The sequence below is a fragment of the Seriola dumerili genome, unplaced genomic scaffold, assembly GCF_002260705.1.
Source record: "Seriola dumerili isolate Sdu_G_001 unplaced genomic scaffold, Sdu_1.0 BDQW01000110.1, whole genome shotgun sequence".
Taxonomy (NCBI): Eukaryota; Metazoa; Chordata; class Actinopteri; order Carangiformes; family Carangidae; genus Seriola; species Seriola dumerili.
Window position 1 is genome coordinate 8,230,120 of NW_019174365.1, and position 24,856 is coordinate 8,254,975.

At 41.1% G+C, this 24,856-nt stretch overlaps 1 protein-coding gene across 1 annotated transcript in view; it reads right to left on the reverse strand.

The window, feature by feature from the left end:
- trps1 (transcriptional repressor GATA binding 1) overlaps positions 1-24,856 on the reverse strand; it is a 60,352-nt gene that overhangs the window by 25,868 nt on the left and 9,628 nt on the right. The window contains exons 8-9 of the mRNA XM_022747146.1: positions 19,314-20,024; positions 19,205-19,256 (exon numbers count right to left, since the gene is read on the reverse strand). Coding sequence (XP_022602867.1) covers positions 19,205-19,256; positions 19,314-20,024 — 763 coding nt within the window. The remainder of the gene's footprint in view (positions 1-19,204; positions 19,257-19,313; positions 20,025-24,856) is intronic.

The following is a 24,856-nucleotide window of genomic DNA, read 5'->3' on the forward strand; positions in this document are numbered from 1 at the left end:
AGGCACAGATAAAGGCTCACACACACACGCATACACAGACACACAAGCAGAGTAAGCGAGAAGTACAGAGATGATGTCGAAGAAGAGAGATGGCCAAAAGAGAAAGCACACACACACACACACACACACACACACACACACACAGCCAAGAAAAAGGCAAAAATCTTGTTTTCCTCTCTTTCCCTCTCTGTCTTCCTTCCTCCCTCTGTTTTTATCCCTCTTTCTATCTATTTCCTCCTCGTTCTCCCTCTCTTTCCTTCCTTCTGTTCTCCCTGTCTCTTCTCTAATCCTATACGACAGAGACACAGAACACAAATCTCCCTGTTGGCAGAGGAAGAACAGTGTGTTTCTACCAAGAGAGAGAGAGAGAGAGGGAGGAAAAAAGAGAGGGAGAGGGAGAGAGAGACAGAGATTGACTGTTGAACACCAGTTGAAGTGATTTATGAGGTTGGAATCTGCACTGGAACATATGTAGACACTCCTTGTCTCCTTGTCTTTCGTTTCTTTTTTATAGAACACACACACACACATGCACACACACACACACACACACACACACACACACACACACACACACACACACACACACACACACACAAACACACACATGAACACAACCAATCACACACTCGCCAGACTGAGTGCGCTGAGCAAGCTGCAGGTTGTTAGTCTGCGTTCAGTAGACAGATATACATTGTGAAGTCACACACTACATCCTCTGTAAGTTGCAGCCATTACACATTAACTGTACTGCACGCACACGCACACATGCGTGCGCACACACACACACGCGCACGCACGCACGCACGCACGCACGCACACACACACACACACACACACACACACACACACACACACAGACACAGAGTATACTGGCAGGCAAAGGCAGTTACATTAAGCTTCTCTGGGGAGCCACATTTCTAAATCATTTCAGCTACGATCCAAGATACTTGACTAGAAAAGCATCCAACCTAAAATTATCTTAATGAGGAAAATCAACCAAGACAAAAGAATTCCACAAAATCACGCTAAATCTTCGTCATTCTGTTTTTACATTTACATTAAAAGGACCACAGTAATTTGAGTTACAAAAGCACTCGCTGGTAGTTGCTGCGCATGCTAATGTTTTTGAAATGATATATGCAAAAACTGTCATGCACTGTGTGCTATAGCTTCTGCTGCTACAAATTTAATCTAGACATGAGGACATGCAACTGAATACAGATGTGGACCCTCATGCCATTACCTACCATGAAACATCCAACCAAAACAAATGGAACAATATTAAACACTTCTTTGTTTATTTTTAGAACTAAATGAATGATTTTATTGCCAAGTACAACTGACCATTTCAAAACTTATTTAACTTAAGTGTATTTACTGTGACTGAATAATGATAGTTGTTTGATAAACTTGTTATTGTTTATTATGTATTGTGCTGCTTACAAAATGGCGGGGCTGATTGTGGAATTAAATCTCAACACAACCACAGCCTGACTCAGAGTAATGAGGAAGGTCCATAAGAAAACATTGCAGTTCCCAACCTGGAATTAATGTACACCAAATATTTATGAACGGGCAAGAACGGATGGTGACCTTTGGACGCTGCACTGTTAAGCACAAGAACATCCCCGAATATTCAATGAGATCAGCCAAACAGGCATCTTTCAGCCACACCTGCACTTGACACCTGTTCAAAAACAGTCACTGCAGTGAGTACTTATATGCAATATGATCACCCACGACGACCATTAGAGCTAGAACAATTAGTCAAAGAATAAATGAATCAATCAACAGAAAATGAACCTGCCACAACTATTGATTAATTGCTAGTAATTAACATAATGAAGTTATGAAGCACCTTTTCTGTTTGCTACATCATGGAGGTTTTAATATCTTTGGAATTTGAGCTGTTGGTTGTAGAGCTGCAACAATTAGTCTATGAACTGATTGGCTGACTTGAGAGAAAATGAATCGACACCTGTTTCGATAATTGATTAACTGTTTAACTTTTGAAGCAAAAAATGAAATCTGAGGTCAGGTTCTCAAATGCAGAAATTTTCTTCTTCTCTTGGCCTTACATTAAAGTAAGTATAAGTTAAAGTAAGTGGAGTTGGTCAGACAAGATGTTACATTGGACTTTAGGAAGTTGGGACACTGTTTTTCTATTCAATTAGAACTAATAAAGAAAATAATTTGCAGATTCATCAAGGATGAAAATAACCATAGTTGGTTGGATAAAACAGTGAGCAATTGTAATGGGCAATATCTGTTACTTCTAAGAGCTCATACAGCATGAACAACTATTAACAGAAAAGAGAAACATATCCAGGGGCTGTAAAAGAAACCAAAAAACCAAAAAAAAAACCCAGCTGTAATTAATGGCACTATTACAAAAGCACTGACGCAGAGAAATATATTGATGGGGATAAGAGGAAAAGACAAGGAGAGAAAAGGGCACAGAAAAAAAGGAAGAGAAGCAGAAAGAAATTAGAAAAAAATGGTAAATTAGGAAAAACTGGGATCCATCTCATCAGGACGTGAACAAATAGAGAAGGTTGGAAACAGACAAAAGGAAGGAAAGAATGAAAGAGAGAGAGAGAGAGAGAGATCAACAAACAGAAGCAATATTTTCAATTTTGTGCTGATGTGGAAGAATTTGTTGATTCTGTAATCAGACTTTGTCTCTTTTCCTTCACTTTCTCTCCCTCCCTATCAGTCTCTCTCCCTCGTTCCCATAGTAATCATTCAAACCTGATTGCTCTGATCCCTCTATTCTATTTGTCATTAAAGGCACACACACATACACACATTACCACACATGGACACACATACACACCAAGAGACAGAAACAAATGCCATTTAATCAAATGGTATAAATAAATAAAAGGTTTTTATTTCCCATAAGTCCATCTGGTCGCCTGCTTTTCATCACACACACACAGCCTTCATCTGCCGGTCAATAAAGCTCACACACACCCACGTACACAACAAATACACACACTCTAAATCAAAGGCACGGATGACCACACACATTGGCCGGTGAATCTAAATGTAGATGAGTTCAGTCTGCTAGAACGACTGGCGGCAAGAAGAAACCTTTATCAAGCAAATCTATTTGTTTTCTGTTATTTCACTCACTGGGGTTGACCATCCTATCAATCGGTTTAACAAAATGTTATTGACATGTGTGCAGAACTCTGCAATTTAGTTAAAATGTGACCCCAGTTTTGATCCAGTGCTTCAGTAACACACTACTATCAAACCGCTGAGAATGAAAATAGAACTAAACTGAGGGCACCACGTAAACACACGAGCCAGGACGAGAAAAAACTTCATACATTCATTTGCTGATTCTTCTTTGATGGATTATACCTTTCAAGCAAGTAGCTGTCTCTGTTATTTCTTTCTTTCTCTTTTAATGCTGTTAGGAGCAAAACTGGATAATTTGAAGCCTGATGCAACACAGAGCAGAGTGTAAAATATGTGTGTATTCTGGAGTCACCTGTATTTTCACTTTTCGGCTAGACTAAACCCATGTTGGTGGTCAAACAAAAGCAGACGTTGCTTTGGCCCTGTTGTTCCTTTTCAGATCAGTTCCACAGTTACAATTCAGGTGACATGGATCAAACTTTAGCACTTTTTAACTGAAAATTTCCACTACTGAGGAGCCACAGGAACTAAACTCAGGAACCAAAAGCTCCATTTGCACTTTCTTCTTCATTTGAAGGAATGTGATGATCAGGCCTGATAATGGATTTAAGAAAAGACAGCAGCAATTGAAATGCTATTTTCTGACACAAGGAACAAACAACATGTAAGAGTAATTCTGGTTAATCTGATCCTTTAATGGATGTAATGAAAGAATTAATAAAAAGACATACGGAATTGGAAAAGGAGACTAAAAATTCCAGAGCACCCGTCTCCAAGGTAGAACCTCCAAGACAGCAGAACTTGTCTTCACATTAATATTCAGTATATCATCACAAAAGCCTATTCTTCTCCATAACCTGGTGGCATTTTGTGAATAAAGCTGTACATAAGATGTAGCTGCCACAGTGTCTGTTTGACCAGTTAGCTACGTTCAGCCCGGCAAATTCCACCGCAGAAATCCCTGAACCACCAGAAAGAACAAACCCCTGAGCAGGGACTGTTTTTTTTGGCTACTCCAAATATCATAGAGGAATGAAATAAAGACACAGACAAAGTCTTTAAATCCCTAAACAGCTTCTTGCCCCCCTGGGAAAGTGTATGCAGCAAAAACACCCTGACATATCTAGTTTAAGGACAGATTTTTGATTGACCTGATCAAAAGAGAAACACAAACAATGCTTAGAAATGATTTGTACTTCATCTGTGTAATTACCTTTGGATAAAATAATGAAACCACGGAAAGACATGTATTTATGAGAACATTGTCAAACATTTACTACATATAGGAGTCAATGTCATCTATCATTAAAATGAAAAAAAAAGGGTATCATGCTTGTACAACAATGGATTTGTGGGATAATCATAGGCTGAATAACTGTGTATTTTGACATTCAAAAGGTTTGATTAATACACAAGGGAGAAATTGAAAAAATCTGTCAATCATCGTCTTCCAATACACACACACACACACACACACTCCTCCTCCCTCTCTTCTACCTTCCACCCCCCTCCTCTCCCCCTCTCTCTCTCTCTCTCTCTCTGAATGAATCGTTCCTTGTCTCTGAACTGATGGAGCGATAAAGTTGGTTTAAACAGCCGTAGACACACCGGCACACACTGCCGAGGCAGGAACATGTGTTTTACATCAAGAGCTCCCAGCTATACAAGAGCTAATGTTACCGTCTGTATGCGTGTGTGTGTGTGTGTGTGTGTGTGTGTGTGTGTGTCAGAACAGGAGTGCAACATGTCTTTGCAATCTCCTATCAGCTTTTAATCTCCCTTCAGCAGAGAAGTGGAGAGAGAGAGCGAGAGAGAGCGAGAGAGAGAGAGAGAGCGAGAATGCGCACTCAGTGGGAGAAAGTGATAACCATTCAGTGAGAGAGGGCAGACACAAAGTTATCCCCTATCTCTCCATCCTCCCATCATTCATTTTGTTTTGCAAGGCTCCTTTGCTTTTCTCCTGCCTCGGGGTTAGGGGGGTGGGGTGGGGGTGGAAGGAGCAAGCGAGCAGGAGTCGTCTACTTTGGTTTAAGTGTGTGTGTGTGTGTGATTTAATTTTTATTGTCTGAATACTGTGGGAGTTGACGATTTTCATTTTGGCTTCTTGGGTTACTTAGGAGGGCGGCGTTGCAGACAGCAATGTCAACACTGATTCCTCACTTAGCGCTTGCAAGGGACTCAACAGCTATTATTTAGCTTGGAATGGTCGACTTGCTAAGTTTGTTTAGACCTTTCACAGTGTTGTTGCTGTCTGATTCGCAAAGCTGCCTCTGTGACGTTCATGTTTGTTTTATAGTTGTCATGAAGACTTGTACTTCTCAAATTGCACATGGACAGACTAACATCCAAAGATGGAAGTCTATGTGAAGGTGGAAAATGCAGATATTGATCGCCACCAAAAATGTATCGTTTCATCCTTCGGCCAGTATCTGTATGTATAACCGTTTCACTAAACTTTTGAAACACCTGACTAAGAAAAAAAAAAAAAACGACACATAAACACAAAGGTGGTGAAAGTGTAACCTAAACCGTGCACATTACAACAATAAAGGCTTGAAATTCGATTAAGAACTGTCTAATAACAAGGAATCCCTAAGAGTTTTTCTCTCTTAGTTTCTCTCAGCTTTTCTTGTATTTGGCCTGAAAACTAGATCACTGCTTCTTGCTCAGAGCAGATAATGTAATTTCTACCTGATAATGGAGCCAGTCCAGTATGGGGTTCAACTTGTTTAACAGGTGTGAAATGCTGCTGGGGCTTAACATTATTTAAACAGATTATAAGCACTAAATAGAGCGTTTTGGAGAACTTAGTAACAGAGATGCTCAGTCTTCTTACTCAAGTCTCCAGTTCTTCTATCTCGGTAAATGAATAAAGCTCAAACACTCTGCCATCTGAAATTATGATAAAAGGATAAAATAACACATTTTTGAAGATGCTGCACCATAACCAAAGACATTTGGAAAAGGTTTACTGGTTAATAACAATTCAGATGATGTCCAGTACTCTGAAAAAAACTGTATGATGCCATCTCTGAGGTAAAAAAAAAAAGAAAAAAAAAAAAAAACAGGCTGGTAAGACAGCACTGACCAAGCGACTCTACTAGACTTGGGAATGAGTCTACAGCTGAAATGGCTCCAACTTTCATGTAGTTTAAGGTCAGCACAGGAAAACTCCTTCACAAGATTTCAACATTATGCATCACAACAGTCTTCAGCTTTAGAGGCTCTGGGGGCAGATGTGAATTACTGCTTACTGTTGCTTACTGCAGAAACACTGATTTTGAACACTGGCCAAGTCTGTGTGTGTGTGTGTGTGTGTGCGTGTGTGTGCGCACACTTCCAGACCTTATTAGGTTGTACTTGTGGTGATGCTTAACCCCACTCAGAGCTTGGCAGCTGCTCCCCTTTCTCTCTCTGTCTGCCTTGATTTTTCTCTACTCTTTCTCCCTCGGTCTTCTCTCTCATTTTCATGTCTTTGTCATCTCTCGCTGCTCTCTCTGTACCTCTGACTCTTACTCTTGTCTCCTTTGGCACTCTCTTTTCTCTCTCTCTCTCTTCCTATGTCTTCCGCTCACTCACTCGGTGGTCTTGAGGTAATGTAACACTTGTTTCCTGGTTGATCTGCAAATGAGGGGCTTTAAATGATGATGATCTTTCACATATGTTTGCAAGGCACGCGAGGGTGTACATGTTTGTGGGTGTGTTTGCATGCGTCATACATATTCATATGTATGTAACCTTTAACTGTACACATTAACTAATGAAGTCAAACAGATTTACCGTGTATCACTGTCATATTGATTTGGTTCACTTCAAAGGCAGATTTATAACCACTGCGTAACTGCAGTCAGTGATTAAAGGTACCTGTTGAGTTTTTGACCGCTAGAAGCACTATGGAGCCGCGTTTTAAAGATGGGGCCTCTGTTTTTTTTTGGTTTTTTTTGTTGGGGTATTATTTACATTCTGTTGCGGATTTCATGCCATTCCACTGACTGATAGTCTTTGGTGGTAACGTGCTAAAAAACACAGCAATGCACTAAAAAAAGCGGTGAAGGAGAAGACTGCTAGTGAGAAAATGTGGATGTAAACAATGCATGATTTTAAATAAAGATGTGAACTCACCTCCAGGATACAAGAAATTTGATTTCGTAAAAAAAAAGGAAAAACAAAAAAGAAACTTAATATAAACTTAACTTTTAGGTGAATTAAAGGAAATTCTACAGATCACCTGTATACCTGTATATTACTTGTGATGACAAAGAAGATAATTCCTGTTTATTACAGTTTGGATCTTAGTTTTGTAGATTCCACCATCGGTTATTATAACACTATACTCACCAGAGTTATCGCTGAGGTCTGGGACCACTGCACCATTAAACGAAAACTAAAAAACAAACCAGGGTGAGAGGTATGTGTGCTTAGATGAGCAGACAGGTGGTAAAACTAAAAGTGAGCAGAAATTATATCAAAAAACCCTCATTGCACAGGAAAATTGATTGTAAGGTAGGTCAGAGTTGAGCCCGAAAATCTGTCTGTAAATTGTGTTGGATGACTCAAACAGAGAGTTTGAGTAATAATTTTATCATTCATCTACATCTTTTCTTCGAAATAGGTCTGGCTAACCTGGGGCTTCGTTTAAAATTTGTATGATCATCCAACTGCTCATATTTCTTGATTTGTCTGACTTATTTTTAGCAGAAATGTCAGATATTAACTTGGTGACCAGGTATACTGTTGTTGACGGAAATCGGGACCAAACCTATGAAAATAAGATCCAAGTAGAGATACACCAGAATAATCATTTAAGAGCAAGTAGACAAGAAAAAAAATAACAAAACTAAACTATTACACTTATTTATTTATTTATTTTTTTACTGTCAGTCTCCTATTTATTGTCAGGAAAGTTCACACGTCTCTTGGTAGCATCACACATTAAACCCGCTCAGATCTGTGGCTTTGAGAGACAGAGAGTTGTTCTTCATCTATGAGCTGTGTTAGATCAAAGGAATAACATGTGTCCACTTTCAGAGATGATTTTCTCTCTAAAATGGGTTTGGTTATCTCAGTGAACCGAACTTCAGAATAAAGGGATACATCTAGGACTGAATGTGGATGCTATCAGACTTGGCTTAAATAACAGAAGAATATCCTGTTACAGTTAGAGAGATGGATCATGGTTCCAACATTTCTGAGGAGAGAGGAGATTACTGGTCCGAACGGACATGAGGCCAGTTGCTATGTTTTCTTCTAATGGGAAACATAAACAAAGACTACAGATACAGCCAGACTCAATAAACATTGTGTGAGTAAATGTGTGTGTGTGCTCTGCGAGACCCACTTTCATAAGTCATATCTTGTTTTTAGATGCTTATGCAGCAAAAATCATGAAGACGACATGAAATAAAAAAAAACATGCTCAAGGACGAGTACAGCAGCAGCTCAGAGTGACACACACACACACACACACACACACACACACACACACACACACACACACACACAAAAACACAGGGGCATCTGTGCACACACCCATTGTTTGGCTGCACCTGGTCTATTAAGGAACAGGATAGATGGGACTAGGGGACTTGACTGTGTGAATGTTTGTGTCAGTGTGTGTGTGTGTGTGTGTGTGTGTGTGTGTGTGTGTGTGTGTGTGTGTGTGTATGCGCGTGTGTGAGCGTGCGCTCATTTGCGTGTGTCCGTACAACCTCAGAAGCCAAACATCTGCAGCAATGACGCATCTTCAACAGCACAAGTTAACAGTACACACACATCACGCAAACAAATTGCACTATTATTAAGCTGATGTTTAACAACATATTCATTCCTCCCTCACCTTTTGTCTCTTTCTCTCAATAAAAACTGTGCAGTGTGATAATAGTGTTCCTTAATGGAAAAACAAACACGTTTAATTGATTACATGCTGTAATGTAGTTGGTTATTTAAATTTCCGTTGCATGCACTTTGAGTTTGAGATGGAACTTTCTTAACTGCTCACAGTCTGAAAAAGAGGGCTATGTCAACACAAATATTCAAAATGTACAAGCAACAGCAGTTTTCAGACTAAAAATGATTACAAAACTATTTTGAACTGTCACTATGACATCACATATCCTTTAAGCTCTGAGCACAGTGGCAATTACTCAACAGGAGGCATCGTACTGGCACTGCAAGTAGGAAGCATTAGGAAGTCTGCTTTCTGACTATGAAGAGAGTAATGACTAAACCGATTTTCATCTGTGGAGTAGAGCTTACTCACCTCTGTGGTCATTACTTGAAACTGACAGGTCTCTTTAGGCTTTGTTATTAGTTTTCTGTAGTTTGCTTTATGATGACTGCCTTTTCTTGTACCACTGTGGCACTGCTGTAAAATGGGACAGGCTGGAAACAACAAGAGAATGGTAGCAATGCAAGGGGTAAAAAAAATAAAATAAAATAAAATCCCAACCTGATTCGATTTCAACATACTATGACAGCTATGAAGACCTTTAACCTTTGTCTCAAATGAGAAGGACTTCTGAAAACAAACATTAAACTGTGTTCAGGTCTGGATTTCACATTTGAGAAAATACAGGGTATAATTATTAAAGAGCTATGTAATTTGATATGGAGTAAAATTAAATATGTATGGCTTTATGTCGGCTATTTTTGTTCCGTCAGTCTCAAAGTCTCCAAAAAGTTCCTACACGTCAGTCACAGTTTCCACAAGTGTGAACTTTTTCAGGCCCCATTTTGGGCATATTCAATATTCAATATTTACAAAAGACGCCCTAAATTTCTGCTCCAACTGCTCACAAAGAGCTTCATTTGTGTCGTCTGTGGGAGACATTGGTTGTTGCGTGTTATGGTGTTATGATGTATTTGAACAAGCAGCGGCATGAAGCCCAAAATGTAACTCAGTCTCTCTATGGCTCTCATCAAAACCTCTTAACTGTAAAGACAGAAAGGTAGAGCATGGCTCTCGCAGTGCAACCACACTATGATGTCCTCAGCTTTGGCTCTAGTATCCACTGAGCTACGCAGGACCATAGGAACACAAAAGGCAAACAAGTCTTGAACTGTTGAAGCTGTACTGAGTTGTGTCGGGTCCTGTTGTGTAGTACAGCCAGAGAGAGAGAGAGAGAGAGAGAGAGAGAGAGAGAGAGAGAGAGAGAGAGAAAGAGAGAGAGAGAACAAAAGAGAAATAGTCTTAAGGGAAATTGAGTATACAAGATGCATCATGCCAGAGGAGCAGAATCCATAAACACACTTGCACAGAGACACACACACATGCACACACTAGTGGAGAATTCCTAATGAGTGAAGACCTCTCTGGGGACACACAGGGGGAGACAGACCGAGTATAAGGGAGGAGTTAACAGAGAGACAGAGAGATAGATAGAGGGAGGAAAAGGGAGAAAACTGATGTACCCTCTCTGCTGGCTTTACCCCCATATCAAGTATGCATGGCACTGGTGTGTGTGCGTGTATCATAAGTTTGATGGTGGGATGTGTGTTTCCACTGAGGAGGAGTTAAAAGTGAAAATCTCCACTTTACATTCCACTCACACATGCACGCACGCGGCACGCACGCACGCACACACACACACACACTGGCAAAGACTTCTGCACGCGCACGTGCCCAGGGCAATCTTGCCTCCTCGCCAAGAGGGCCTTGGACCGCCAAGGTTGCCATGGCATTGCTCACTCACAAACACACAGAGATATACACACTTTCTCACTCTTTCTTTCTTTCTTTCTCTCTCTCTCTCTCTCTCACTCACTCACTCACTCACTCACTCACTCACTCACTCACACACACACACACACACACACACACACACACACACACACACACACAAGCACCAAAGCAGGGTGTGACTAGGTGTCCTAAAGTGCAGTGGATTAAAGTGTCAAGATGACTGGTCAAGGCTGTGTGTGTGCGTGCCTACACTTTATATGTCTGAGAGTGAATGTGCGTGAGGCTGTGTGACGTGAATCTGAATACGGCCATTGCACCTTTACATTCTTCACTAAATCGACTTTTTCGTCGCAGTGAAGGTGGTGTGCTGCTGCGACGATGATCTCCCACCTTGCATACTCAAACTTGGCCAAAATGAAAGAAGCATTAAAGATGTTAGATGTGTCACAAACAACTGGAGATTCTGACTGAATTAACTGGGCCTCTTATAACTCATCGTTTTGCCATGGTGGATCATGTAGGTGATCTGCGATGTGCCTCCTTAAAAGTTAAGAAACTTCTCAGTCTTATTTATTTTATTTTTTTTCACCTTGCATGCTGTGACAAAATTCGCAGCTGTGTCGTAAAGCTCCCTCATCCTGTCCTAAATGCTCGGAGATGCATACTTCCACTGAAATGTGTGGAGTTCAAAATATTTCTTCGAAGCTAGACATATCAAAGACACAGGAGAGTAAAAGCCTTATAAAGCAAATAAGACAAAGAAATGTTAACTGCTAGTGTATGTTAAACAGATGCACATTGTTCTTCATTAGGTGTTTCTACTAAGCAGGATATTTTTACATCACATGGTTTGCATAGACCAGCGGATAAAAAAACGTCACGTGTACTCATTTGTCAATCTACTTTCAGTCATTTACTGGAAGCAGTTTTACACAAACTATTCACCATCATTTTCTCCAACCTCTTTTCTTCTCTTTTGTCAAATTACATCAGTCACCATTACGAAGGCAAAAAGGCCTGATTGTGTGAAAGAACCTCAGATTAAAAGAAGAGACGAGGGAAGGAAAGGAGAGACGAGCCAGGAGACAGAGAAAGGGAGAAGGCTGGCAGGGTTTTCAAATTAACTATTGGTCAGGGGTCAGATGGACATTTAATCTAACCAATCAGCTTCCTAATTACACAAGTGCTGCCAGAATGGTGTACCCTATGCATTTCTGAATGTGTATGTGTGTGTGTGTGTGTGTGTGTGTGTGTGTGTGTGTAGCTGGCTAGCATTGCGTGTAGAGTTCTTGTTGTAGCAAAATGAACATCTGGCCTCAATATTGGTTCCATGTGTGAACACACACGCATATGCACGTCTGCATGTGCGCACACATGCACAGGCACACACAAACATAAAGCCTGTGGTGAATTGCTCCCGCCTTACACAAAAAGAGAGAGAGAGAGAGAGAGAGAGAGAGAGCGAGAGAGAGGGAGAGAGACCAACAAAGAGAAACATACAAGAACTGAGGGACTGTAATGTGAAAGCCACGGCGGCAAAACACTGAAAGATAAATATAAAAAGAACACACATATGCACACATGCGTACACACACACACACACACACCCTTCCAGTAGTGTGTGTGTAAGTTGATTGTAACAGTAATTGATGTAAACGTCTAAATTACAGCTAGGAGCTAAAATAACCACTGTGTTTTACCGTTGCCATGTCGACATGATGAAAAACACCTGGCCGGTTCACTGGCGGGGAGGGTGGAACATCTGTGTCATGGGCGCTCAGCTGCACCAATGAAGAGGCCGTGTGTGTAAGCGACGTGTGTCTGAACCAATGAAATACTCACTGGAATGAGAAGGTATCTGAATAGACGGCATGTTAGGCTCAAGTCAAACTCATTATATCACATTACATGATATTACGAGATATAAACTACTGCATCATTCAGAAAATAATAAGGTTGGCTCTGTTTGTTCTATACATGCATTTTAGATCAAGATTCTTATATAATAATACTTAATCTAAAGGCCAGTGCAAAACTATATGAATACTTTTAATGGTTTTTCCTAGGTTGGTGCCAGATTGGTGCGGTTTGTCTTAAATAGGACAATTCACTGAGTGCCAGTAAAGTTTAAATAATCACAGGAAAGGCTTTTTTTATACTCCACTGATCCCAGAAGGAGTAATTCCTTATCTTGCTGCCTCCCTTGCTCAGGAAGGCCCGACTACAGGGTCAGCTACCCAGCAGCAGCCCTGGAGCAAATAGGGATTCAATGTCTTGCTCAAGGACACCTCAGCAGGAGAGACACTTCAGACACACGGGATTGAGCCCGAGCTTCTAGCTGAGGGACATCTGACTAATCACTATGCTGCCCTGCTGCCAAAAAACGAACCCAAAGAAAAACCACACTGCCAAATCCTGGGATTTTAAAGTCAATTTAGTGTACTTTTCTATGACTGATGACTGACTTTACACTTTCGGAAGTGGTATGATGGGGGAAAAAAAAAAAAAAAAAAATCATGTTTCCCAAGCAGGTTGAGTAGGAACGTTTGATTTTTCAAATGTCTTTTTCAAACCCGAGTCACAATCAGTCAATCAGACAATTCAAAGCACCCTTGAAAAGAGGATTAACATCCAAACATGAGCCAAGACAGTAAAGCAAATAAGCTAATTTTTGATTTGCGTGAGCCAAAAATGCCAAGCTGTCACCTTCCCACTACGCATGTTGTCAGCTGTAATATGTGTGTGAGCGTGGCATGTGTGGAATAGCCAAAATGGGTTTAAATGTGGTTAAAATGGTGTAATTTGTTTTTCAAGCCAAATGTAATATTCCTAGCAGACAATGAGACTGCTGTGGACTGTCACACAGCGTAAAGCCACACACGGGTCATAACTATGACATGTACACACACACACGCCCATCGAGCAGATACACACACACACACACACACACCCACACACACACACACACACACACACACACACACACACACACACACTCTTGACACACGCTTATCCTACAGTTTTTCACAGACTAGACAAACAGACAGACACAGGTCAAAATTACAGCAAACTGGCTGTCTGATTATGTTTCTGTTACCCTAAACACAGCCTGGACTTTACCACCTAGCGCATATACCAAACACTCATACACTACCACACAGACACACATACACAGACCACACACACATGTAGAGACACTTGGCTGTCTTTCTTCTTTCCAGCATGGCTAATGTTTATTTGAGTCTGGTGTCTGATGGAAAATGTGACTGCTACACAAACAAACTGAAAGCCCAGAACAGACAACTCTGTCTGTATGTGTGTGTGTGTTTTCTGAGAGAGAAAGAGAAGTGGGAGAGCAGTTTGGCGATACTCAGTAAGTCTCTCACACGGTCACACACATGTACACACACACACACACACACACACACACACACACACACACACACACACACACACACACACACACACACACACACACACACAGACGAAAGAACATACATATGCAAACACAGACAAACTGCACCTCAGTGACTAGAAAGAATAAAGTCATTTCTTTTCCATAGTGGCCTGCATGTAGGATGCCAACTCTCTATACACATCCATGTGTACGTGCTCCACTTATAGGGATGTCTGCAAAAAAGAAAAAAAAAAAAAAGCTCACACTGCTCCAAACTATTCTACCGTATTGATGTTTAATGGCTGTTGGAGCAGCTTGGGGCTTGTATTGAAGCATATCCAGCACACTAGCAGAGCAATTGCTCGATGCATTGTCACCTAAACTCAGCTCCAGCCAAATTTTCCAGATCAGCAAATAAAGGAATGAAACAGCGAGGGTCAAAAGGAGCTGACTGGGTGGCGGCCATTGTGCGCGTCTGCCAGCACTGTGCAATTGTCTGAGAAGGTCAAGTCAAGATCCCAACTTCTGAGGAACCTGAGTCTGACATCAATATGTGAGAGTTAAATGCTCTCATTCTAAACAAATAAACACATCATGTAAACAGACATTTTTGAATAGGACCCTTTTCTTTGGTTATTAAAGAACTGCGACCAAAATATGTACTGTGTGGATTTTATAGTTGTAAAATAAACTGGTCAGAGCTCGTTCACTCCTTTTCAATTACTTATATTTTTGGCATTTCTGTGTTGCAGTTTATGCCAAAAGCGATATACTGCATATGTGATAATAGTGGCTGATCAGTGAGGTCCACATGTTTTCACCAAAATTTCATCAGCTCTTTTTTCCTTTCCAGGTTTTGAAACAAATGTCATTATTACTATATTTTTTTGTGAGAGCACTTCTCTACTGATTTCTTCTGCTACACTGAAAGGTAACAAAGAAATATAAGGCCTGAACAGGAAACTGTAAAAAGCACGAGTGTACATTGAAAGTTACATCACTTACATCATTTTTATCCCCCTCTTTTTTTGTGTCTTTAAAAGCACTAAACACAAACACAAAGTGACACACACACACACACACACACACACACTGAGTGGAGCATAAGCTAAATAATTTCCTGTAGCGGATATAAATTGATGTTAAATTATAAGCACGGAAAATAAGTTCAATTCATGCTTTAATTTCCTTACAAAACGCATACACTCTCACACTCTCACACACTCAGAATGCAAATGCAGACACATCGCACATAATTAAGTACACAAGCAGCGGAAAGCGTGCACACAGATGCACATGTACACTGACACACATGAGTTTACGCAAGGAAAAGCGAAGAAGGGAAATAGGACGCTAAGTAATGAGAACTTTATGGAAATACAGCTGTGTGTGTGCAAGTGTGTGTGTGTGTGTGTGTGTGTGTGTGCGCGCTTGTGTGTGTGTCTTTTAAACATAATTAGCTCCGTCGGGCAGAAATGTAAACGAGAAAAACTTTAATGAAACTCTTCTCTGATCTGCTGAAAGCACACATTCCCGTTTATCACTCTGAGTTCGTCTCTGTATTTTCTCTGTCTGTCTCTCGACTCTAATGGAATTGAATGTCACGCATGGGACTGTTAAAACCCCGAAGGTTCACATTTCAGTACTGCATTATGACCACATAAGATGAAGACAATTATATTGTGTTGTTAAGGTCAAATCCACAACTCCTTCCTCTCCCTGCGTGCATCCATTTATCTACTCTTCTCTGCTGTCCTTGAGGTGGAGTTCCCTTTGAAAACAGTCTGGGATTTATTAGATGATCTAAATTTTGGGTCGATTCACATATGTTTGGGTATATACACATATGTTCACATATGTTTGGCTCAGAGTTGGACCCTTCTCAGCCCTGCTTAACTCGAAAAACCACCATTACTCAAAGTCTGTCTCATTCCATTTATAAACTAAAACGTCAACGGAGCTTTTACGTTAATTTCATCTCCAAACCTCATGCGCTCTCTACCCTTGTCTCATACAGTCAGTCAAACAGCCAGAAAATAAAATTTCAAACTGAGAAAATGTCTTCAATCTAATAAATCACTACGAAAACAAAGCCAATAGCGCAGCAATGTCTCAACAAGGCAACACTATGCAGCAATTATAGATCAGGCCTTTCAAAAGAAAATATTCTCCTCTCTACAAAGCAAAACGCCTCACATACCAGAATACTAAGAGCTCCGATCCTGTATGTGTGTGTGTGCCCGAAAGCTTTTGTGTGTGTGTGTGTGTGTGTGTGTTGTGTGTGTGTGTGTGTGTGTATCGATCCCTGTGTGTCAGGTGAGTTGTCCTTTGAAGAAAAGAAGGGAAATGAAAGAAAAAGAATGAAACGAAAAGGGGAGAGACAGATCGATGCAGAGGAGAACAGAGAGAACAAGCAAGGAAGAGGGAAACACACAAACACGTCAGGGAAGAAAAAAAAACAAAAAAAAAACACACGCACAGACGTTTAGATGAAATATGACTCTGACCATTTGTTTCTGCTTTTGTCTCTTTTTAATCCTTTGCTTCCTCCATACTAACCCACTCCCCGCATCCTTCCATCATTGCTCTTCCTCCTCCTCCTCCTCTCAACCCTCCCTCCATCCTCTCCTAGCCCTCTCTCTCTCTCTCTCTCTCTCCACTTCTCACTTGCCATTTACAGAGTCAATTTGTATTTTGGGCGGATTCACCTTTTACATTTCAGACTCTGCCCTGTTGCGTCAAAGGCCAAATTTAAATTGAACGCCTCTGTGTGTGTGTGTGTGTGTGTGTGTGTGTGTGTGTGTGTGTGTGTGTGTATCTTAAAGTGTCCATATACGTGCGTGTATGTGCGCGTGTGTACTAAGCTATTTCAGATGATCCTTTGCATTAGCACCCCTCCCTAACCCTGCCCAATGATGAGTCAACCCCAGCCTGTGTGCGCATGTGTATATGCGGTATATCTGTGTTTGTGTGTGACGTGTCAGTGCACGCCATGGAAACGGAGAATTTATATTGTTGTGAGAGGAGGGAGAAAGATAGCAGCAAGGGCCATATCTTATTAAGCTATTTAAGTAATGAGTCATGCTCAGCTTCTCCTCTCTAATAAGTTGTTAAATTGTTTGTTTCTTCCCTTCCTCTCTTTCTTCACCTCACCTTTACACACACTCACTTACTGAACGCTTTAACTCCGTAAGGCCCCGACGGACTCGGACAGCAGATGTGGTTTTACACAACACTAGGTGTCTATGTATGCAGATACATTCTCCATCCATACAGTCACACATTGACCCTAGTGGACACTGAAAGTAAAAGTTGCGCTTCAACCCTAACTGACCCGCTGGTGGGTCAACTGTTACAAACTCATGATGTGCAGCCAAAAAGTTCTTTTTAAACTGAGAGAAGTTGGTTTTGAATATTTTGATGGAACGGTGTAGCTAAAAAAAAAAAAAAAAAAAAAAAGACTCTTGCATTTGATTATTGTGTAAACACTGCATAACTTCAATAAAGAGCTAAAGAACACTAAGGAGGAATATACCTTTCATGCTATCAGACACTGAGGAATAAGATCAACTTTTTTTCAACTTTAATTCTATTTAAAGGAATAATTGAACATTTTGGAAAATGTGCTTATTTGAGGCTTAAGTGTGAAGTCGAGATGTATTTTGCCAAGCTCAGCATAAAGACCTGGAGCCAGGGGTGACTGTAAGCTTGTCCTGGTGCCAATAAATCTCACCAATGAACTCATTGTCTCTTGTTTGTTTCATCTGTACACTAACAGAAATGTAAAAATTAGAAGTTATGACTTTCAGCAAAGTTACAACAAGAATTTCTTCAACTATTTCTTTCTTTAATGAGACAAAAGGGGAAATGTTGAACTTTTTTGCGACACACTATTATCTCTATCTGACTCTCCCTATCTTCATCTTAGTTTTCCTCCCTCTCTCTCTCACGCATGCAGTCCTTCTCTTCGTCCAACTCTCTCCCGCTCTCTCACAGACACACACTGCCCCACCCACGATAATGAGTAAACCTCTTGCTGCCCCACCCTGCCCAGTCTGCCAAGTTACTGCCAACACCTCACACACATACACGCACACACGCGTACACGTACACACATATGCAACAGGCCAACCCACAACTTGTACAAAGAGGCCATACACACAAATTACACACAATGTGCATACACACACTAGGAACACCACTCTCACACTCAATACTACCACTTACATAGACCCATGTCGGTGCCCTGACACCACCCCCACACACACACACACACACACACACACACACTTCAGTCTATTCTGATCTAATGTGATCATAGCCAATAAGCTCTGCGGTGCTGGCAAACCACAATCTGTTCCTGCCAGTCCATGACATCACTGTGAAGTGAAAAGCATTGTGGGCCACAAAGTAGGGTGAGGGAACTGACTGACAGGTGGTAACCATGGGAACTGTCAGTTTGCCTCCCTGTAGCCAAAGCAACAGGCAAGTTTCTCAGTGAGTGTTGTGAGTTAAAATATAAAAATGAAAAAAAATAAAAAATAAAAAATGAATGTAACTTATGGGAAAGACAATTATGTCATGGAATCATACGTGCAAGGACAAAAGCTCAAACAGATATGAACACACACGAGCATGTGGGGGCACTCGTACACACTTGGTACGCCTACAGAAATCTGAATAAGTACTCTAAATATGATGGAAGAATTACAGATTTCATTGCAGCCGCTCACTGCATGGGGTCTAATCCTCACATGCGATTCAAAGGAAATGAAGATAAAGGCGTATTAATAGCATCACTCCATCAACTAATGCTCTCAGCAGGTAGGATCTGGGTACAGAGGCCTTCATTCAGAGCTAAAAGCTCAAATCAGGGAGTAAATGAGACAAGGAAGGAAGACTTGGCTAAATGAGAGAATAAGTCAAGTGTGAAACAGAGGAAGGTAGGAGTGTGTGCACATGTGACACCTTACCCGTAGCAGGGACTGGGACTCCTCTTTAGCAGCTCCTCCTTTTCCCTCCTGTCCTCCACCACCTCCACTCCCTCCTCCACTCCCTCCTCCTCCTCCTCCTCCTGTGTACTGCTGAGGGGGCATCTGGTTCTGCTTCTCCCCTCCACCTCCACCTGCAGCGGCTCCTCCTGGCCTTCCTCCTCCGTACAGCTTTGCGTCTCCCAAAAATGACTTGGTATCTCCCAAAAATGACTTGGTGTCTCCCAGGTAAACCATGCTAGGCGAGGCGACGCCCCTTTTCTGCTGTGAGGCCTCATGATTGGCTGAAACAAAAGACAGTGGGAGTGGGGAGGGGAAAAGTGAGGGGCTTCCACCTCCTGCTCCTCTTTCTACTCCTCTTTCGGGTCCCATTCGCTCCTTGGGCACCCAGAGTAAACCGTGGGCCTGCTCGCCTCCTCTTTCACCGATTCCTCTCGTCTCCCCAAGAACCCAGCCTTTCTCCCGCTCTCTTTCTTTCTCCTCGCCTCCCTCACTTTTTACCACCCCTCCTGCCTCTTCTCTGCCTCCCTCTGCCAACCGTCCCTCAGGCGGTGCAAGGGAGTAGAGGAGGCGAAGATCCCCCTTGCTCTCTTCTTTAATGGCTAAGGTAGATGGAGCTGAGCAGCCATTGGCTGACAGTGTTAATGAAGGTGTCAGTGAGGTGGGTAAGGAGGTCGTTGTCAATGAGCTTAATGAGGGAGACGAGTCATGACAGTGGACAGAGTTAAAATGGTCGAGGAGGGCTGATGAATCAGGAGCCGTGAAGTCACAGCGTCGACAACGGCAACACGCATGGACACGCCTGTAGAGAGAAAAAAGCACCATGTGAATTAACTACGTCAACAAAAAAACATGAATTAGAATAAATAAAACATTTTTAAAACAGAGAAAGTACGTCCATGGTAACAGAATAATTGTGCTTAAATATACACATAAATAGTGTATTTTGGGATTTGTCAAACCAAACCGAGTCTGCACTCAACATGTGTTGAAAAATAGATTTTGTCATTAAGGGTTATCTTCAATTTGACAGTAATTCACACTGAAGTCAAAACAGTAACATCCATGAGACTGAACAAAGATTCTAGTAACTAGCTTTCTAGCTTTTGTTTCCTTTTCAAGGCCAGAGACAATTTAATCAATTTCAAATGTGAAAGCTTTCATTCATAATAGCTTTTAATGGGCTGCATGTGACATGTTAAAAAAAAAAAAAAAAAAAACTTTATTGATCACATTTTGAGGAAAATGCCTGAAATGACTAAATTTAAAGTGCATTAGTCCCAGCCTGATTTCCTCTAACCACTCAGGTAAAGTTTCACTAAGCCCCTTGCCAAAAAGTGACTCAGTGTTCCACTAAATCACATGGAATTAAGGCAAAACTGTGAGGATTGTAAGTGAAACTGATTGACAAGAAATGAATCATCCATCAACAAACCACCTTCATTTCCTGTTGGCGAGTCGCTGAATGACCAGCAATATATGCTGTACACGACACCGGGCTTTTTCCTGGCTTATTAAACTGTTTTGGTGCTTCTTGTGCGAGCCAGCGAACGAAATCAATTGACCATCTACACCAAGAACTTGGACTCTTGTGAACATGAAACATTTCATTGAAGATTTACCCTCTTTCTGTTTAGCATCTCCTGTGCTTTGGAACCTGTCACAACAACTCTCCACGCAGACAAAAAAAAAAAAAAAAAAAAAATCCCCATAACATTAAGATGTATATATGAAAACAGCTGGAAGCTCACACAGATGAACACCCTCACAAAAATTAAGAATACAGCCAGAATTATAATATCTAAGAACATATACACAACCTCTCCTATTTGTGAGTAGCATGATTTCTGCATGACTGACAGGGACTGAAATGGTAAAATGACATGTGGCTTTAACATCAATAAAATATATGCATTTAAAATATCAATTCTGTGCAGCTTCGTGCATCTTATCTGTCTCCCTCACCCATTCTTGCTCCAATTCCTTCTTTTCTTTGTCAGTCTCTCTTGCCTTTCACTAATTGTCGAAGAAAAGAAAAAGAGACGTCCGGGGGAAATGGCGAATTCAAGCTGGGGCTTTGAGCAGAATCTCCTGCAGACCCAAACAGGTCTAACTATTTGTAGAAATTTGTGAAAATGTGTGTGTAGCAGAAGTACACCTTGTACCTAGTAGACTTAAATGCCTCCAGATGCTGAACAAAGACACAGTGGCCTCTCTGTTTGTCATCACCATACACACACTGAGCACGCATGCATGCACACTTGGACCGGTGCGCCGACTGACTCATTCACTCACTCACTCACTCACTTTATTCGCTCTGTCACACTTACGCTCTCGCGCAGACAAACATGATATATGAAGTTTATATCATTCATTCTACACGTGTGCTGATCTAATCCGACTTCCCCTCGAACGCTGTCAACAGCAGCATCTATCTCACACACACTGAAGTGGATTTATTTCCATGGAAAAAGAAGCAAAAGATCACATTTACAATTAAAGCACAACAAAAAGTTAAAGCAGTTTGAATCCTTTGTTTTTATGCATTGTACTTAAATGTGATTCTTTGTTGGGTTCTTAGCAGACAAAAATGTATTTCTTAAATCATTTATTTGAGAATAGTAAGTTTAAATCACAGCCGTACAAGGAGTCTACATCATTTTACCCTAGACCTACAGTAGAAATGGTGTCCGCTTGTAAGGAGATACTGTGGAGTAAGGTCTATTACATCCTTTACATAACAAATGTGTATCAACGGTTTGTGCCTTGATATCTTACACTGAAAGATGTGAAGTCAAGTATTTGTAATACAGTGCTGATGCTTACCGCTATCTCTCTCTTTTTGGGTCAGAAATGCACACATTTCACTCGGGGCTGGTCTCAGGGAAGCGAATGCAAGTCCATTTGTGTTTATTAACTTGCCTTATTAGCTATTAAGATCCGTCACATCCTACCTGGCACTGAGCGTGTAACATTAACTCAACCTCAGGGCCACAACCCCTACATCCTCTGAGTTTAATACAGACCTTAATTTAAGTCCACAGATACAGACACACACACACACACACGTTTGTGCAAGGACACACATGCTTTAACACAAACAGCTAAAAACACTTTTCTAAAGCAAAACAATGGCTCATCTTCAGCAACCAACAGTTCTTGTGTATGCTTCTGTGCCTCAGAGATGTGTCAGCAGCTAGGTGAGAGGGTTCGGGTGTTAAGAGTTACCGTGAGATTGACTAGTTTGTTTCAGCTAGTAATTTCTTTCCCCTAACACCATGGCTCTTTGTTCTGTGCACCTTACAATTAAATCCTAGATTTTGTTTTTTTTTTTTTTGTTGAAAACTTGGCCTGGGAATCCTTTCAGGTTTGGTTGATTTTAGTGGTGGTGTGAAACTTTCTGGCTTTATTTCAGTTTTATTTGATTTGAGTTCCAAGATTCAAAGCTTAGATTCTGTTAAGGACGTGAGTGGACTGTTAACTCCCCTCCACACTCTCTTTCTCTCTTTCCTCTCTGCCTTTCGTTAACTTTCTTCCTCTGTTTCTTTGTCTTCCATTCTCCTCATCTAGTCTCCTCTCTTTTCCTCCTTCCTTCTTTCCTTTCTGTCTCTCCCCCTCTTCTTCTCTTTTGCTCTCTCTCTCTCTCTCTCTCTCTCTCTCTCTCTCTCTTCTTCTCTCTACTCACTCTAAAATGAATGAAACATTTAAGGCTTTCATTGATTTACAGCAAATCATGAAAGAAAAGAAATCATGCTCAGATGGCCGTGTCAGACTGTAGTTTTGTGTATGTGTGTGTGAGAGAGAAAAAAAAGAGCAAGATGTGAATGTGCGTTTGTTTGTCTGCATATATCAAGAGGCAATTCAGGTCAGCAATCTGGATCAATACTTGTGCAGTCAAAAATATTTCACATAACTATCTCCAGTTCTGTGTAGCTCTGTCGTCTTCAGCACCAACTTTCCCACACCACCCTCCTCTCTCTTTCCCACCCTAACTCACTCTGTCGCTGGCTCTGTCACTGAAACCCCAGTGAGTGAGTGTGTGTGTGTCTGTGTGTGTGTGTGTCTGTGTGTGTGTGTGTGTGTTGCTGTGCCTGTCTGTGAAGGCAACAAACTGTGCTGCGCAGTGTAGTCTGACCTCTCCAGGCTTATTTAGCAGGTATACACACATGCGCATTGTGCACAAAGACGTTTGTTTGTGCAAGCAAAAACACATTTTTACTTTAAAGATTCATAAGAAAACAAAGAAAAGTCAGAAAATCTCTGTGAACTGTGAGTATTTAGTTCTGTATCGACAGGTTGATCCTCTTTGTTAAAACCTGCTCCGGGAAAGATCATCAGTAAAAAATACTGGTAGTAGTCGCAGGGGAACTCCACCGACTCTACACATCAAAGTCTGTCTCCAGGTCTACAACTTATTTGAGAAAAAAAAACAGCAAACACTTATACACGAGGGAGCTGTGCAAAATCACATTTCATCAGCTGGGGCTAGAAAGTACAAGTTTGATAAAAAAATAAATAAATAAAAAAAAAGGGGCAGTGGAATTAGAAATAGGTGAGTTAACCTGACCTCTTAAGGCAAGGGGCTTGAGGCTACATTAGCTACTCCTAGCATAACACACCCAAATCTCTGACTGAACTTTAAGTGGTTGAGTTGCACTGTGGGTAATGTCGGCGCTAGGTTTTGAAAAAAGAAGAAGAACAAATGGGATAAAAAAAAACACACAATATCTCTGGGTCTGCTGCATCAATTTTGATTGTTTGATTGTTCAATTTTTGATTTTTTTTTTGCCTGTCAGTCTCGTCAGTCGTGAGTCTGACCGTGTTAATGTAGGTGGGGCAACACTACATTTGGTTGATTACCTGTAATTGTAGTAGACCCCAAATATAACAACATCTAGCAGTGCACTTAAATAGAGTGGTTTTACCGGAGAGTGAGTGAAAAGGTCACCTGTTTAAATCCTTTTCCAAAGGTTGTAGAGAAAACCAGATTCGCACAGTTTCGTGACTCAGACTTCATTCCAAGACTGGATTAAGTCCTTGCTAATTCAGCAGGTAAAGGGGACCTGGTGCTGATCGTGGAGTGCACACTTTCACCCCCCCTATTAGCTTCAAACTACCAGTATCTGAAATCACTTCATTCTCACCCTGACAACAGATAGATCACAGAAAGAAAATGGGCGTAATGTGCACCAGAGACTGATCTCACAATAGTTATTATCGAAACTACAAGTGTTGCTGGTCCTCATAAGCACTTCAAGCTCCCAGGTATGAATGTCTAAATGATGCCTATGAGTGTGAGTGAGCTGTTGCTGAAAATGAGTGTGCTCAGTCAACGTTTCCTGGATAACCGAGTGCAAAAAAAAAAAAGAAAAAAGAATTACAGGGGTTTGAATCCCAACATAAGCAATACTTTATCATTTCTTCGTCTTGACAGTGGAATTTCTTTTTTTTTTTAAACACAGTCATCCAACTTACTGGAACATTTAGTCATGAACTCTGACTGGAATATGGACTCTTTGGATAACACTAATTCACATCCACGCCACATTCAGTCACTCAGTAGCACAAAATCACTGGTTTTGGAAAAAATGATAAATTGAATGGGCCACTAAGAACAAGTAGATTTTTTTTTTT